Genomic DNA, 18,314 nt, shown 5'->3' with positions numbered 1-18,314 from the left:
AGTTTGCTGCACAAAAGGTTTTAGTTTGATGTGTTCTCATTTGCTTATTTTTGCTTTTGTTTCTCTTGCCTGAGGAGATATATCCAAAAATAATATTGCTAAGACCAATTTCAAGGAGAGAATGCTGCCTATATTTTTGTCTAGAAATTTTATGATTTGGGGTCTTATATTTAAATCTTTAATCCATTTTGAGTTGATTTTTGTATATGGTGTGAAAAAATGGTCTCTTTTCATTCTTTTACATAGCTCTATCCAGTTATCCAAACACCACTAATTGAAATTCATTTCCTCATTCTTGCATTTATTCTTTGCAATAAATTAATTGACTATATCTGTGTGGGTTTATTTCTGAGCTCTCTATTTTGTCCCATGATCTATCTGTTTTTATGCCAATACTGTACTGTTTTGATTGCTGTAGCTTTGTAGTATGGTTTAAAATCAAGGAATGTGATACCGCTTTGTTCTTCTTTCTTAAGGTTGTGTTCAGTATTTGGGGTCTTTTGTAGTTCCATACAAAATTAACAACTACTTGCTCAGCTCTGTGAAAAATTTCTTTGGCATTTATATAGCAATTGCATCAAATCTCTACTTTGTCTTTGGTTCAGTTCAGTTCAGTTGCTCAGTCGTGTCCAACTCTTTGCAACCCCATGAACCGCAGCACACCAGGCCTCCCTGTCAACCACCAACTCCTGGAGTCCACCCAAACCCATGTCCATTGAGTTAGTGATGACATCCAACCATCTTATCCTCTGTCGTCCCCTTCTCCTCCTGCCCTCAATCTTTCCCAGCATCAGGGTCTTTTCAAATGAGTCAGCTCTTCACATAAGGTGGCCAAAGTATTGGAGTTTCAGCTTCAACATCAGTCCTTCCAATGAACACCCAGGACTGATCTCCTTTTAGGATGGACTGGTTGGATCTCCTTGCAGGTCAAGGGATGCTCAAGAGTCTACTCCAACACCGCAGTTCAAAAGCATCAATTCTTCGGCACTCAGCTTTCTTCACAGTCCAACTCTCACATCCATACATGACCACTGGAAAAACCACATCCTTGACTAGATTGACCTTTGTTGACAAAGTAATGTCTCTGCTTTTTAATATGCTGTCTAGGTTGGTCATAACTTTCCTTCCAAGGAGTAAGCGTCTTTTAATTTCATTGCTGCACTCGCCATCTGCAGTGATTTTTGTCTTGAGTAGTATGGTTAATTTAATAATTTTATGTCTTCCAATCCATGAGCACAGTATATATTTCCATTTGTTTGCATAGTCTTCAGTTCTTTCATCAATGTTTTATAGTTTTCAGAGTATAATTCTTTTACCTTCTGATTAAATTTATTCCCAGGTATTCTATTTCCGATGTAATTTCAATGGGATTATTTTTTTTAATTTCTCTTTCTGATAGCTTGCTATTAGTATATAGAAATGCTACAGATATCTGTATATTAATTTTGTATCTGCAACTTTACTGAATTCATTCATTAGTTCTAATAGTTTGAGGGTGCTTCTTTAGGATTTTATATAATAACATGCCATCTGCAAACAGTGACAGTTTTACTTCTTCCTTTCCAATTTGGATTCCTTATACTTCTTTTCCTTCTCTGATTGTTGTAGCTAAGACTTCTAATACTTTGTTGAATAAAAGTAGAGAGAATGGGCCTCATCTTATTCCTGATCTTAAAAGAAATACTCTCAATGTTCATCATTAGGTATAATGTTAACTGTGGGCTTGTCACATGTGATCCATTTTTGCTGCGGTATGTTCCCTCTACACCCACTTTGTTGAGAGTTTTTTCATAAATGGATGTTGAATTTTTTCAAAACCTTTTTCTCCGTCTACTGGGGTGATTATATAGTTTTTATTCTTCAATTTGTTAATGTGGTGTGTCACACTGATTGACTGGTAAATATTGAACAATTGCATGCCTGAGATAGATCCCATTTGTTTGTAGTATGTGATCCTTTTCAGGTATTGTTGAATTCAGTTTGCTAATATTTCACTGAGAGTTTTTACGTCTGTGTTCATCAGTGATATTGCCCTTTCATTTTTGTTTTCTTGTGGTGTCTTATCTAGTTTTTGTATCATAGTGATGCTGGCCTTGTAGAATGAATTCAGAAGCATTCCTTTCTATGCAAATTTCTCAAATAGTTTGAAAAAGTGAATAGTAAAACTCACACAGGAAGTCATCTTGTCCTGGGCATTTGTTTGTTGGGAGTTTTTTGTATTGTTAATTCAGTTTCATTATTGGTAATCATCTGTTCCTATTTTCTCTTTCTTCCTGATTCAGTATTGGCAGATTGTACATTTCTTGGAGTATATCCGTTTCTTCTAAATTGTCCATTTTATTGGTGTGTTATTGTTCATAGTAATCACTTATGATTCCTTGTATTTATGTGGTATCAGCTGAAAATCTTTGTTGTTGTTCGGTCACTAAGTCATGTCTGACTCTGCAAACCCATAAGCTGCAGCATGCCAGGCTTTCTTCTCCTTCACAGTCTCCCTGAGTTTGCTCAAACTCATGTCCATTGAGTCTGTGATGCCATCCAACCATCTCAACCTCCCTTTTCTTGCCCTCAATCTTTCCTTGTATTAGGGTCTTTTCCAATGAGTCACCTCTTCACATCAGGTGGCTAAAGTATCAGAGCTTCAGCTTCAGCACCAGCCCTTCCAATGAATATTAAAGGTTGATTTCCTTTAGGATTGACTGGTTTGATCTCCTCACTGTCCAAGGGACTCTCAAGAGTCTTCTCCAGCACCACAGTTCAAAAGCATCAATTCTTCAGCACTCAGCCTTCTTTATGGTCCAACTCTCACATTCAAACATGGTTATGGAAAAATCATAGCTTTGACTATACAGACCTTTATTGGCAGAGTGATCAAAGTGATGTCTCTGCTTTTTAATACAATGTTTATGGTTGTCATAGCTATTCTTCCAAGGAGCAAGCATCTTTTAATTTCATGGCAGCAGTCACCATCAGCAGTGATTTTGGAGCCCAAGAAAATGAAATCTAACATTGTTTACATTTTCCCCTTCTATTTGCATGAAGTGACAGGACCAGATGCCATGATCTTCATTTTTTGATTGTTGAGTTTTAAGCCAGCTTTTTCACTCTCCCCTTTCACCTACATCAAGAGGCTCTTTAGTTCCTCTTCAATTTATGCCATTAAAGCGGTATCATCTGCATATTTCAGGTTGTTGATGGTTCTCCCAGCAATCTTGATTCCAGCTGTGTTTCGTCCAGTCCAGCATTTTGCATGATGTATTCTGCATATAAGATAGACAAGCAGGGTGAAAATATATAGCCTTGATATACTCTTTTCCCAATTTTGAACCAGTTTGTTATTCCATGTCCAGTTCTAAATGCTGCTTCTTATCCTGCATACAAGTTTCTCAGGAGGTAGGTCATGTTTTCTGGTATCCCCATCTCATTAAGAATATTCCAGTTTGTTGTGGTACACACAATCAAAAGCTTTAGCATAGTCAATGAAGAAGTAGATTTTTTTAAATTCCCTTGCTTTTTCTATGATCCAGCACATATTGGCAATTTGATCTTTGGTTCCTCTGCCTTTTCTTTCTTTTTTTTTTTCTGATGCTTTTCATTATCACAGAACATGCCAACTGTAATGTGTGCGAAGAGGAAAAGAAGGGCGGAGGGAAAGGAAGTCAAATTGGGGAAGGCCGGATGGCTGCTTCATTTCTTCTTCTTCTTCCCGTTCATAGCCAGGATCATCATGAGCTTTCTGAAGAGAGTTACAAAATCTAAGAAGAGGTCAACACAATGCCAGATATAATCTTTATCTCCATTTTCAGCCTTTTCAATAATGAGTTAAGCATCAAAAAGGACAAAGCCACACATGACCACCAGCCCCACATACAGGTTTGCCTGGAAAAGCCAAATAGATCCAAAGAATAGGTTCCCCAGGGAAGACAAGAGCATCAGGCTCATGGCTGACATCAAAATACCTCCTAGAAAGAGGTAGTTATGGCACCTGGCATAGAGTGCACTCAGGAGGAAGCAAGTGAAGATCATTGCTGTGACCATGAAGGCAGTGGGAAGGATGCTGGGGTTGATGGCAATGCACAAGTCCAGAGCAAGGCCCAGGCCAACTCCTGTAAGGAAAGCAAATCCAGCCAGAAGTCCCAGTCTTTTTTGCTTAGTTTCATGGCTGTGAGGTGTTGCCATCAGCCAAATCATTGACCCCAGAAAGCCCAAGGCAAAGAGCAGGCCAGCCTGAATGAACATGGACATAGGCCCCTGCAGCCGCCACAAACATACAGAGGGCAAAACTAGCGTAGCCCTTCTTCAGGTGCTGCTGTGTCGAGGGGGTTATGTGGGAAAATTTAAACAGTGCATCAAAGTTGATCTTCCGATCAAATATATTCATGATGCTAGTGTCTGTGGGACACAGCCTCCACTCTTCTGACCCACCTCTCAGAAGCCCACACAGCTCTTCTAACACTGGATGTTCTTCTCCTCTGCCTTTTCTAAATCTAGCTGTACATTTGGAAGTTCTCGGTTCATGTACTGCTGAAACCTAGCTTGAAGGATTTTGAACATAATCTTGCTGGCATGTGAAATGAGTGCAACTGTATGGTAATTTGAACATTCTTTGGCATTGCTTTTCTTTGGGATTAAGATGAAAACTGACCCTTTCCAGTCCAGTGGCCACTGATAAGTTTTCCAAATTTGCTGGTATAATAAGTGCAGCACTTTAATAGCATCATCTTATACCTGTCTCAATTTATTCTTCTGTATTTTACATTTTATGGTACTACTGTAAATTGCGTTTTTTTCCCTTCCATTGTGTGTTAGGCAGAATAATGAGCCCCTAAAGATGTTCATGTCCTAATCCCAGAAACTTCAAATATGTTAGGCTACATGACAAAGGAGAAGAAAAGTTACTAATCAGCTGACCTTAAAATAGGAAGATTATCCTAGATGACATCAGTCCAATGTAATCACGAGGGTTCTTCCTTAAATGTGGAAGATGGAAGCAGAAGAGTCAGTGATAGAGTGATGCGAGGTCAGAAAAACTTGACTGGCTATTGCTGGCTTTGAGGATTGAAGGGCCAGCCAGTCAAGGAACGTGGATAGCCTCTAGAAGCTGGAAAAGGTAAGGAAATGATTCTCTCCTAGGTCCTCCAGAAAGGATCAAGAACAAAATACTAATAAAGTATTTCTTAAGAATAATGCTAAGTATTCCTGAAAAAGAGCACACTTATCTTGCAGAAGATCATGTTTAAACAGCAAACATAAACCAACACCATGGTAAGTTTTTAGCTAATATAATACAACAAACAAACACTGAATACTAAAAGTGTGAGTTTTGGAAACTCAAAAGGTAACCAGCCTGTTTTCCAAGGAATTTCTTACTAGCAATCAAACCCAACCTGGAAATCTAAAACAGAAATCCAGCAATTACTTAGAGTCTTAAGACCAACATGTCTGAACAATGAAAATGGAAAATTCTGTTGGACATACCAAATTAAAATACTGATTTCTAAGTTCACCAATAATTATTGGATATCAGTAGTTTCCCCTTTTTAGAGAAGAAAGGAAAAGAAGGATGGACTCACTCCTGATCAAGCTTAATGCCATGGGAAGAGGTCAACAAGGACTTAATGAACTTAACATACTCACACTTGCTTAATAATGGATGCTGTTAGAACCATGACGACAGATCCTTTTGAAGACATAAGGTGAAGCTCTGAATCCAATGATAAGTAGTAGTTGTGATGGGTAATAACTTAGTAACAGGCTAAATACACATTTTTATGAGACAAGTAGCTTTTCTCAGGCAAGTAAAACGCAGACTAATGAGACGTTCCTGTGGGGTTTGATATATAAACATTAGAAAGGAAAACTTCCTGCCTACTGTGACACCTAGAGCAAAGGCTATATAAGGACTTCAAAGAGGAAAGAGCCAAGAGGCTTGGAATTTACCCTCAGTCGCGGTTGCCTTGAGCTTTGGATCCCAGAGACCACAGACTTTGAAATCAACCAAAGCTGGGCACACACTCTGGATACCAAGGGCTGTACAACAACTATGTCTTCCACAACACCATGCCAAAGCTGTTCTGGGATTACAGATTTAACAACCATCCTTCCTAACACCAGCTGCCAGCATGGTGGTCTTAAAGCCAATAGCTGTCAACCAACCGGCCATGTTCTGAGAGCTCTCCAGTCCCAGGACTACGAACCCACTCCTTGCTTTTCTCTCACACCCCTCTGCTTAATCAGCAACTTCAACACCTGTCCCTTTTTGGATGATTGTGGCTGGTGTGATGGTGGCATCAACAGTAATGAGAAAGAGACCATGAAAATCTTGAACAATCGCCTTACTAACTACCTGGAAAAAGTACGAATGCTGGAACGGGAGAACGCCGCACTGGAGTGTAAAATCCAGGAAGAATGTAACAAAGAACTCCCGGTCATATGTCCTGACTACCTATCCTACTATGCAACCATTGAGGAGCTCCAGCAAAAGGTAAGATTCTTAGGAACATGTATAATCACATTGTGAGTTGATGTTCTCAAAGCAATTGTCATTAGCTAAACTTTAATATTTTAGTTCATTTTATACTGAAAAAATATTTTGTAGAATAAGAAAATTTATTGAATGAAATTGTTGGGCAATATTTAGAGTTTTATAGCTTTTCATTTTCCAGAGTTATACTTTGCTATCAGATAACACATGACCAAAATATATTAATATCTGCTGCCATTTCTTTAACAAAATATAGAAAACAGGGATCTGAGAAAATGAATTTTGCTTAAACAAGTTCCTAGACAATTTAACTTGTATCCATTTTTCTCAATCATTGTCACTCTTTTCTCCTTTTATGCTCATTTCATCATCTCCAAATTGTCTAGTTTCTTCCCATGCCAAAGCTAAATTTCCCATTCTGAATGATATGCTGCTGCTACACATCATGGATTTTTTTTTCTGTTACATTTTTTCAAAAAATATTTATTGGGCATCAGCAACAATGTACCAGACATTATTCTAGGCTCTGGGAACATATTGGTGAACTAAAATGTCTCACCCTCATAGCATGAACATTCTAGTGGACCATAGTATGTTATGCAAATGTGTGATGAACTTTATATTTTAACAGTAAACCATCTACAGAAGTTTTTGTTGAAGTAATTTTTTGCTGAACTTTTAGGAAAATAACAAAAAACTCTGACTTCCCAAAGTTCCCCAGCATACTAAGCATAGCTATGAAAAGCCTAACTAGCCTCCCCCTGTTAACTGAAACACACATAAGCCCCTTGGAGGCTTTTAAAGGAGGATATATTGGTGTTTGTCTCATTTGTGTGTGCAACTTCTTAATTCTAGATCTTGTGTACCAAGGCTGAGAATTCCAGACTGGTTTCACAAATTGACAACACCAAACTGACTGCTGATGACTTGAGAGCCAAGTAAGCCCACCCAACTCTGTCGTTCATGACAGAGTTCACCCTGCGTCTGATGCTACACAGTCCCAATAAGATCATCTCCAAGTCTACTAACTCTCCTACTCATGCCATGCCAGCACCAGCCCAGAGAAGACCTCCAAACTCAATATAAATGATTGAGATTCATGACCACTCATGCATCCAGTATCTGCAGTTTATAACATAGGAACACATCTGATTACCTGCACAATAGTCAATAAGATAGATAGAGCTAATGTATTACTACCCTATTTAAGGTGAGAAAACTGAGGTTTAACAGGGTCCAAAGGCATGCAACTAGTAGAAGGCAAAGTGAAAATTTGGACCCAAGCTTGCTAAATTTTAATTTTGCTCTTTGCACTTACACTACACTGCCTCTAGTGGAAGGAGAAGGACGATAAACTCATTCATCTTAAATAACAAGGGAGCACCACTGACAAACTGCTGCTGCTGCTGCTGCTAAGTCACTTCAGTCGTGTCCGACTCTGTGTGACCCCATAGACGGAAGCCCACCAGGCTCCCCAGTCCCTGGGATTCTCCAGGCAAGAACACTGGAGTGGGTTGCCATTTCCTTCTCCAATACTGACAAACTAAGGAATCATAATTCAGTTCAGTTCAGTCACTCAGTTGTGTCCAACTCTTTGCGACTCTTTATGACCCCATGGACTGCATAATTGCGTAACTGTATAATTTGCGAACCCACAGATTGCATAATTAAGTAGTGATGTTTTCAAATGATTCTACCTTTAAAGAGATTAAAAACCTCTGATAGAAACACAAGAAATGAGAAGCCTAGTGAAAAATGCAGAAGAAAGTTCTTCTTGGCTTGATTTACACCATCTACATTTTAATGCCTATCTTTTCATGTCTCATTTTTGTAGGTACGAAGCTGAGGTGTCCCTACGCCAGCTAGTGGAGGCAGATGCCAATGGCCTACAGCAGATTCTGAATGCACTGACGCTGGGCAAGGCTGACCTGGAGGCACAAGTCCAGTCTCTGAAAGAGGAGCTCCTTTGCCTCAAAAACGACCATGAACAGGTTAGAGAAAGACCAAGAGAGTTATTACAAACTAAGTCTCTAAAAGTAGCATCAATTTTTTTGAGTTGGATTTGACAAAATTTGTCCCCACTAGCCACCACTCTGTTTTACCTTGATTATACCTGCTACTACTATCATTCATTGATTCATTGTGTTTCAAACCGGTTGCCTATAACACAATATCTGAAGCCTCCACTGGCCTCTCTAGTTTTTCCAGAAAAAGGAAGCAACACAATTTTACTGTGCTCACAGGTTTCCCATTTTTTTATAGGCATCTCTGCACAGACTTCTGCCACTATTGGTATAAGCCAATATTGGCATAAGGACATATTAGCATCATAAAGACTATGATCTCTCATTATAAATTCCACCTCTATGTCACCTTCACCCATTACCCATGGAAATGATCTAAATTCTTTTAAATCCTGATCTTGCTAGTTAATTCCTTGTAATATTGCACATACTTGAACACACAGTTGCATCTGAAATAGCCTTAAGTCATAACATGTTTTTTTTATTTATTTATTTTAATTGGAGGCTAATTACTTTACAATATTGTAGCGGTTTTTGCCATACAATAGCACCTATAAATCATGTATTCCTGTATTGTGGGCTTTCTTTCAGATGCAATTAAGCTAAATCATCACGGTTAGACTGAAACAAGAACACAAGAGGGTCATCTCTTCATCAAGTGACTTCACATTCTTTTCTTTTCCATAGGAAATCAGTTCCTTACAGAGCCAGCTTGGGGACAGACTCAACATTGAAGTGACCAGTGCCCCTTCTGTCGACCTAAACCAGGTTCTACAAGAAATGAGATGTCAGTATGAGTCCATCATGGAGACAAACCGCAAAGATGTGGAAGAGTGGTTCAACACACAGGTGGGGGGGTAGAAAATTCAAAAACAAAAAGTTGGCCCTATTCCAGGGGCCCTTGAAACACAGTCAAGTTTTCCCTTCATGATATCCTTTGATGGCCTTTGACTGTGTTTCAGATGGAGGAGCTGAACCAGCAGGTGGTAACTGGCGCTCAACAGCAGCAGTGCTACCAGAAGGAGATCATTGAACTGAGACGCACCGTGAATGCTCTGGAGATTGAACTGCAGGCCCAGCACCGAATGGTACCTGAAACGCTGACCAAACCTAGCACAGCAGTGGAGGCAATAGTCCCTGACACCTGTGCGGTGCTGTGTTTCCCAGAGTGTGTCCCTTAGAACAATAGTTCCTCTGTTTCCTAAAGGGTCTGTGCTAAAAAAATGACTTTGTGATCAAATAAGCCAGAGAAATCCTGGATTAAACAAAGGTAAAACTAGATACCTTCCTACAGGCCTTCAATAAGCTGATGTTCACCATGAATCAACAAGAAAGGGATATATAGTAGTCAGCATTTTAGAACTCATTTTACCGTGGACTCCTTTTTTTTTTTAAAGAGCATCTCACAGCAATGATAATCCATGGAGTACACTTTGGGAAACTCTATAAGAGCATTTTATTATATGCAAAACACTTTACAAACTATCAAATTTATTAAAGTAATCTTATGAAGGAAGTGGCATAATATTATTAAGCCAATGTTACAGATGAGGCTCAGAGAGCTAAGGTGGCTTTACCAAGTCAAATCCGAGATGAGTTTCATCTCACTTATTTTGTAGATGGAGATATGAGCTCCTGAGGCATTACGTAACTTGTCAAAAGTCACAAAAGAAATTCAAGTCTGAGCCAGAATGCAGGTTCCAAAACTGGAACCACTTCTTCCTCATTCTACAACCTCTCTGAAGTAGGAAATTATTTAAATGCTCTGGTATGAAAGGTATTAGGAAGACCTTGCCCCAAAGCTGGTTTTGTCACCAGCTAGTCAACTCATTTAAATTCCTGAGCCTCAGTTTTCTCATCTGTAAAAATTGGAATAATCATGAAAGTCATAGGTTATTGAAAACTAAAATCCCATTATATATAGTCATACAGAATGATAGATCAGGAAAGAACTTTAATTACCAAAGGTTCAACTCTCATATTTAACGTGTAAAGGAATTGCTCCAGTGAAGGAATTGTTTATGGCTAACTGCTGCTCACTTCCTTTTTCTCCTTTTTAAGGTACAAATACTCATAAAGTGAGGTGCCGTGGTAATGGGTTTTTAATGCCTAAGTGTAAAATATGTTGGAATTTTTTTCTGTTTTAGGTAGGAGAATGTGGTAGGAGATTGTCAGGTGATTAAGGAAGAGGAAGATAATTATTTAAAGAGATGCCCAAAGAAAAAAGACAAAAGAGAGTTTTAACATAGTTGATAATTTTATTTTTAGATTTGTTTGGTTAGGAAGTAATAAGAGAGCATGGAGAGTCATTAGTTCAGTTCAGTTCAGTTCAGTCGCTCAGTCGTGTCCGACTCTCCGCGACCCCATGAATCACAGCACGCCAGGCCTCCCTGTCCATCACATTAGTACCTGTCATTAAAAAAAAACAACAACACTGTTTAAAATGATGCTGATCACAAATGACTTGGGTTTAAGGGAGTCATCATTAGAAATTCTCCTTTCCTCCTCTGTGATAGAGAGATTCCCAGGAATGTGCCCTGACAGAAACGGAAGCCCGCTATGCATCCTTGCTGACCCAGATCCAGTGTCTGATCGATAACCTAGAGGCTCAGCTGGCAGAGATCCGGGGGTCCCTGGAAAGACAGAACCGAGAATATGAGATTCTGCTAGATGTCAAGTCCCGGCTGGAGTGTGAGATTGCCACATACCACAGCCTTCTGGAGAGCTCAGATGGCAAGTACGTAAAATAAAAGCAGTTTCTGCAGGAAAAAGGCTCAAACACACGCATATGTGTACTGCCACCAGTAACGGGGAACAATCTCCTTGGCCTTCTTGTCAGTGATGGGGAGCTTCAGCTGAAACAGTCCATCCACTCTCTCTCGAGCTGTACCATTTGGAGGCCTACAATCGTAACCTAGTCCAAATTTGAGGGGTGAGTTGAACTGCATTGTTTTTGAAGAGCCAGTGCTCCAGATTGATTCCCTACAGGCTGGCTAGCTTCTTAAAGTCTTAAAAATTACTAGGGGAAAAAATAGTTTCCCCAAAGATGAACATTCCTGGTGATTTACAGATTTTTCCCCTACTGAAATGAAAATCTGACTGTCATGAGATCAAATAGGACAACCACGTTCCCTTAGGAGAAGCGTTCTGCTCAGGATGAAACTCCTAGCCCTGTCCAGTCACGTGCCTTTGATGGCCAAGAGCAGCATGCACACATGTGTGTATCAGCATCTTTTATGGAAGTTGTCATTTTGTTAATGATAAGAAGCTAACCAACTCATAAAGAACTGATAAGGAGTGTGAGTTCTTTGAATCAACTCCATCCAAACTAACGCCCCAAAGGCAGACTTAGTTTACAACTGCTAAGAAGACTTCCTTCCCAAAAACAATCAGTGAGCTCTGTTCACAGCAATCTTTTCACTGGCATATCCACATTATATTAGCACAATGTTTACCTGTGTGATCACTCTGAGGAGCTATAATATACCAAAGTACCTTGAATCATCCATCAAAGAAACATGATGCTTTCTTAAAGAGTTCTCACTTGTAACTCCTGCTAACTCTAATTCTCTAAAGATTAGTCACTTATAGACACCCAGAAGGTACTTCAGAGATCTTGGATGAAGCGTTGAGGACTCTTCCATAGATGGAGATCGGTCACCAAAAGTACTGTGACTAACACTCTCATTAGGAAAAATACCAGATTAGCTTCCTTTCTTCAGATAGTAAGCCCTCTGACTTGTCCCTTCTCACTGTTGAGTTCCCACTATATCCATTCTACAGATGAAAAACTGAAGCTTAGGAGGGTTAACTGACTTATCTGAGGTCACCAGCTGGCAAACGACAGACTTGGGCTCCACCCCTGTCTTGGACGCCTGGCCTGTTCATCCAACACTGTGGCATTGGCTGTAATGGCAATTTTCATAATCTAGCACGTCTAAACCTAGGATGCTGCTTTCCCATGGATCTGGTCTGATTCTTTTTCTTCCACTGGTGCTTGTGCAAAATGAATAAACAAGTATTAGGAAGTACTTGTTTTGAGCAACACATATTGAAAAATTAACCACTGCCATGTTTCTCCATAGCCACCACTGCCTTCCCTCAATCACAAGCAAAATTCTGTTTTTTCCTAGGCTTCCCTGTCACCCGTGTGCCATCAAGCATGAGCCTTCTGCTTGCATATCCAGCAAGGCCAGGACCATGGAATTCACAGCCCCAGTTCACACATCATCCTTAGGCCCCTGTGGGATACATGAGTCCCGCAGTGCCTGCAGCATCCTGCCCAGAATTCTGGTTAAAATCTGCACCATCACTGAGGAAATCAAGGATGGGAAAGTCATTTCTTCTCATGAGCACGTGCAGCCCTACTTCATCACCAGAACCGCCAAAGCCTGACATCCCAAGGTGATAAAAAATGACTCTCATTCATGATAGAGAGGCCAATCCTTGTTTCTGCCAGAACCCCGTGGTCCCTTGAGGTACTTAGTTTCTTACTACTACATTGGGTCCCCACTGCTAGATATAAGATCTTTTATTCTGCTCTTTCCCTAAGTCCTTGCCACCAATAGGACAATAAATGACATTTCTCTGGAAGCACATTTCCCATGTATCTGAAGGTCAGGCACTGATATGTAGGTGCAGCAAGGTGACCTACATTACCTGACTCCACAGGTGATGGGCAGGTTCTCTTGTTTATTGAGGCCTTGTTTACTTACGTTCCTCTTTAGAGCCAGTCAGACAAGTTTGAGGGTTGTTTTTGGCCGCAGAACATGAAGGTGAAAAGTTAAAATCTTCCCTTCTAAACTCCTTCTTTGTATATAGAAAGAAGCTTACGTGGGGATGGCATGAACAAAGTCTTTAATACTTAGTTTCCTTGAATAGTCATGAGTCTGAATCCTATTCACCTCTATTGTCTCAATGACTATCCACACGTACACACTCTTCCTGCTCTCAAATATTTTTTTAATTTTTTCTTATTTCATTTATTATGCTCAAGATTTTTTGGGCTTCTTGAATCTTAAGTTTTATAACTCATGGGTTTGAGGATATTCAAGTCCTTTATCTCCCATTCTCTGTTCTCTCTCTGCACCCCTTCTAGATGAAGACTGGAGCTTTTCCTCGTTTTTATTTTTGTTTGTGTGTATGTATTTTGTTGTACGTATTTTGTCTGCCTGCAAGGCATGCAACATCTTAGTCCCTGGACTAAGGATAGAACCCGTACCCTCTGCATTGGGAGCACCAAGTCTTCACTGCCAGACTGCCAGGGAAGCGCCATGCACAAAAATATTTTTAAAGATGTACACATTCTCCAAAACTTTGTAAATCATCAGGCTCTCCAAATATTTTCATCAAGAATCGGGAATCATTGTGGGGTGTAAATCCAGAGCATTTTGAAGAAATATCTTGGATTTTTTCATTAAATGTTTGCTATTTCTCTTTCTATTCTTTAGGGAATGGGCTTTAGTTCTGATTGTTTGACAAAGGACATGTAGCTGAAAATCTCAAGACATTTCCCTGCTCCTCTATCTCCCTGTGACAGGTGCCATGAAAAAATAACTTAGATGGCTGCTTCAATCTATCAGAATAGAGAAATGGACTCAATAGCAACAAACTTTGCAGAGAAGTAATCAAGAATAATTCCTGCTTACAAGCAGTCCCAATGTGAGAAAGCACCATTTAGGTACCAGCCATTATCAGAGCTTCTTACAGTAGGGTCTCAGAGTGTTTAAATCAGTCTGTACAAAATTTTTCTTTACCTTTCCAGAGGTTTCAGTAAATAATTTCAACCCACACACAGAATGTGAAGTCAAAAGTCCTGAAGTCCTATACTTGCCACTTTCTAACCATGACTCTGGCAAATCTTGAGCCGTCATCAAATTTAATTCCCTTGTTTGTTAAATGAGATTTGTGCCTACTTCACATGGTTGTTGTGATGATCCGATGAAGTTTCTATGCGAAGCTGCTCTGTATGCTGAAAAGTACTATACAAATGTTATTTTAATATAAGCCCTAGAACTAATTTTATCATTCTTATCTCATGTTAAAATTCTTTCTCCATGAGTTTAGTTCTCCAGTCATGATTTTGGAGTTTTAATAGTGTTTGGCTTTGAAGGATAAAAAGAATAGAATAAGACCTCCTGTGATTAAGCCCACAGTTTTACTCAATAAAACATCTTTGAAGTCTTAGCGCGCGTATCAGGTATCAGTTGATGGCTGTCGCCACATCAAAGATGAAAGGATTGTTTAGCTCACAGCTTAGCCCTACACTTCCTCCAGACAAGGAGCAAATTACACTAAGCAAATGGGTTGCAGAACTCGCAGAGGGATCTCTTTTCTATCAATAATCTCTTTTAACTCTGAATGCTCAAATACCCCTGATCAGCACTTCCTTGTGTTCTCAGACTAAAGGATGGAACTGTGGGAAGAGCATGCAGTTTAGAGTCAGAAACTCCAAGACAGAGTTTTAAATCACCTTGTGTGTGTGTGTGTGTGTGTGTGTGTGTGTGCCCTTGAACAAAAAGGACATAATAACTTGGGCCCTGTCTGTTGCACAACTGGAAGGATTAATAGAGATAATGATGAAAATCACCTTTTAATGAAAATCACCTTAACAATCTTGTGATCAACATAACTTTAGTCTATTCAAGTGGTCGATGACCCTTAAAATCAATGATTTTTCCGAAATTCATTAAAACTGAAATCTTATAAGATTCCAGGGGAAGCTCCCTCCTCTCTGACCTCACTAAATACTCCATGGTGATGGGGACTTAGGTCTTAAGCAAATAGTGACAACATTGATATTCAATAAAATGTGCCATAAATTTTAAAAAAGGAGATGATGGTGAAAGGGTCTTGTAAGCTGTAAAACGCTGTGCAGAAGGGGGTTTTTTATTCCTTATATTGAAATCTAGGCATATGTTACTTCCTTCCATACCTTCTTCTATTGTGTCTGGTTCAGAGATAGTCCCCTGTGAACCCTGTACAACGATCAACACTAACTGGGAAACCAACTAAGGCAAGATCAAAGCTGCACGGTCTGCTCTGAGGTTCGATTCCAACAAGACTCAGGGTTTAGGGGCCTTGCTGGATTCAGAGAAACCTTGGGCTGATACAGCAATGCCATTGTCGACTTTTCCCAGAAATAGGACATCTTCCTTCTGCTCAGAGCAAAGTCTCCTGCATGTCTTCCATGATCGAAGTAAATTATTATAAACTGCATGGTGAAGAGGGGATTTGACCACTCAACAGCTAATGGATTTCTTAAGTGTTTCTCTATATAAGGGAAGATAAAACTATCTACTGGACTTTGTATATGAGTGCCCAAACCTTTTAAAGGTGATAAGCGGGTCTGGACTTTTCCCAGGAAGCTAAATTAATATCCTATACAGCCACAGGAGGGAGTTAAAGGGTTTTTTATTAGTTAGGTGTAGGCCAGGAGTACAGTACATAAGGGTCTAATGGAGAGGAAAAGGAGGGATTAAATTAAAAAAAAAAAAAAAAAAAAACTTGTGGTTACCAAAGGAGAAGGGAGGAGGGATTAATTAGGAGTTTTTAATTGATAGATACATACTACTATATATAAAATAACCAACAAGGACCTACTGTATAGCACAGGGAACTAAAGTCAGTATTTTGTAACAACCTGTAAGGAAAAAGAATCTGTGAAAAACAGATATATATCTATGTATAATTGAATCACTTTGCTGTACACCTGAAACAAACACAACACTTTAAACCAACTATACTTCAACTAATAAAAAAATTTTAAAATATAACTTTAGCACAGCTCAAAAGTCAATCGTAAATCAGGAAACAGCATGTTCTCTGGAGCCTGAGTTCAAATCCCACCTTTGATTCCTCACTGTGAGACCTCAAACTGTTTATTGATCCTTCCTGGACCTCACTTTCCCCATCTGTGAAATGGAGGTATTAGCAGTACCAGATCATTCTGAGCATTAAATGAACTAGAGCATGTAAAGTGCTTTGAGGAGTAGCTGATGAACAGCCTGTATTCAGTAACTGTTAGTTGGTATTATTATCAATACCGCCATTACTAACAGAAATTTCTAGTTAGAAGAAGCAGCCTAAAATAATTTCCCCAAGAACCGGGTTAGTGATAACCTCTTGCATTACTTTCCACCAGGAATTCTCCAGTTGACCCAGAAACTACATCTAGATCCCCTGGAAAGCTTGTAAAATTCAAATTTGGGGGCTCTATCCCAGACCTCCTGCATTAGCATCTCCAGGTGTGGGATGCTAAAATGCAAATTTAAACAAATATCCTCAGCTGAAGCATGTACGCTGAACTAAAAGCCACTGCTTTCTATCTGACAAGTGCCTTTTGGTTTAAAGTTCTGGGTGGGGGCTTTCTTTTAGGTTCTGAATTGAGCTTGCTAGATGACCATACTTGAGACAGCTCCTTCTCCACATATCCATCCACCTGTTTATACAGTGGGGTTCATCAATAGTAAATCTGTTAATAAGTGTTATTAACTCATTTAATCCTCAAAACACTACCATAAGTAGTTACTATTAACATTCCCATGTAAAAGATAAAGAAACCAGCATTTTGTAATAACTGTCAACGGAAAAATAATCTTTCAAACTTGTATAGAAAATAAAAAATAAAATACAAAATAAAATAAAACAGAGAAGTGACTCACTCAATGCCACCACACAATAATAAGACTGAATTTTAAGTACTTTGATTTCCTTAGGAAAGTCAAAATAGCACCTGATACTTTATATAATCAGTGTCCAAGAACAGAAACAGTTCACAGCAAGAACAGATTATTTTTCAACCATTCAAAGCACCTTTCTCCAGCTTGCTTGTCATTGCTTCCAGTGAGAAACCATCCCAGGAGTCTTATGTCAATAGTACTGATATTTCTCTTTTTCCAAAAATTCATAGACTACGTATATTCATTTTCAATTTTACTTTACTGTGGTAAGAACACTTAACATGAGATCGACCCTCTGAACAGATTTTTTAAGTGAACAGTACAGTTTTGTTAGATGCAATGTAGTAGATTTCTAGAACGTATTTATCTTGCACAGTTGAAATTTTATACTTGTTGATTAGTAACTTCCCCCTTTCCCCTCATCCAAGCCCCTGGCAACTTCTATCCTTTGTTTCAATGACTTTATTTCAAATGGTTCATATAAATGGAATCATGCATTATTAGTCCTTCTGTGCTGGCTTACTTCATTTAGTTTAATGTTCAGACATGCTGTCACATATTGAAGGATTTCCTTTTTTAAGGCTCAGTGTGAGTGTTTGTGTGTGTGTGTATGATTTTTTTTTTTACATTCATCCACATTCATCCATCAATGAACAGAGATGGTTGTTTCTTTCTCTTGGCTATTGAGAATAGTGCCACAATGAACATGAGAGTGCTCGTATCTCTTTGAAAATTAGGAAAGCATTTTTGTGGCATCTACTAGTTTTTTGTTTTTTTTTTCATATGAGAGATGGAGAAACTGCAACTCAGAGAGAAAGGTGACTGGCCCATCACTACACAGTCAGTAAGAGAATCCAGTACTCTCTCTTCTGCTTCTTACTCTTTGTCGCGTCTGTAGTAGATGGAGGTGAAATTGGGTCTGATGAAAACCACCCTGGGCCACAAGACAGTGCCATTCAGGTCTAATCGTTAGGAGCATCATTTGACTTCCCCGTGCTCTGGACCCTCACCAGGAATCTTCTTGATCTAACAACTTTAGTTTCCCTTAAAATTCCCAATGTCATTCATTGTGTCTAGTCCTCTGCATACGTACATAGGAAATGACACTTGAAAAAACGTCCTCCA

General features: G+C 39.2%; 1 protein-coding gene and 1 pseudogene across 1 annotated transcript; one reads left to right on the top strand and one right to left on the bottom strand.

Annotated features, from left to right (window-relative positions):
- Positions 1–3,687: 3,687 nt before the first annotated feature.
- On the bottom strand, positions 3,688–4,450 carry LOC129537557 (bax inhibitor 1 pseudogene; annotated as a pseudogene).
- Positions 4,451–5,667: 1,217 nt separating this feature from the next.
- On the top strand, positions 5,668–12,966 carry KRT39 (keratin 39). The gene is made up of 8 exons (XM_055397012.2): positions 5,668–5,696; positions 5,947–6,484; positions 7,340–7,422; positions 8,319–8,475; positions 9,196–9,357; positions 9,471–9,596; positions 11,025–11,245; positions 12,642–12,966. Exons 1-8 carry the CDS (start codon positions 5,668–5,670, stop codon positions 12,901–12,903), a joined length of 1,578 nt encoding a protein of 525 aa, XP_055252987.2. The 3' UTR covers positions 12,904–12,966.
- The last annotated feature ends 5,348 nt before the right edge of the window (positions 12,967–18,314 follow it).

The sequence above is a fragment of the Moschus berezovskii genome, chromosome 20 (genome assembly GCF_049115385.1).
Source record: "Moschus berezovskii isolate FMDL1 chromosome 20, NW_MosBer_1.0, whole genome shotgun sequence".
Taxonomy (NCBI): domain Eukaryota; kingdom Metazoa; phylum Chordata; class Mammalia; order Artiodactyla; family Moschidae; genus Moschus; species Moschus berezovskii.
Note: the sequence above shows the minus strand (reverse complement) of the source record. Positions and strands in the feature narration are given on the sequence as shown.

What these genes read in the sequence shown, in the direction of transcription:
- KRT39 (XM_055397012.2), top strand. Translation starts at nt 5,668, where the DNA reads ATGACGACAGATCCTTTTGAAGACATAAG. An exon ending in GCTGATGACTTGAGAGCCAA is followed by an intron (nt 7,423 to 8,318) that starts GTAAGCCCACCC and finishes TCATTTTTGTAG; the next exon opens with GTACGAAGCTGAGGTGTCCC. An exon ending in TCAAAAACGACCATGAACAG is followed by an intron (nt 8,476 to 9,195) that starts GTTAGAGAAAGA and finishes TCTTTTCCATAG; the next exon opens with GAAATCAGTTCCTTACAGAG.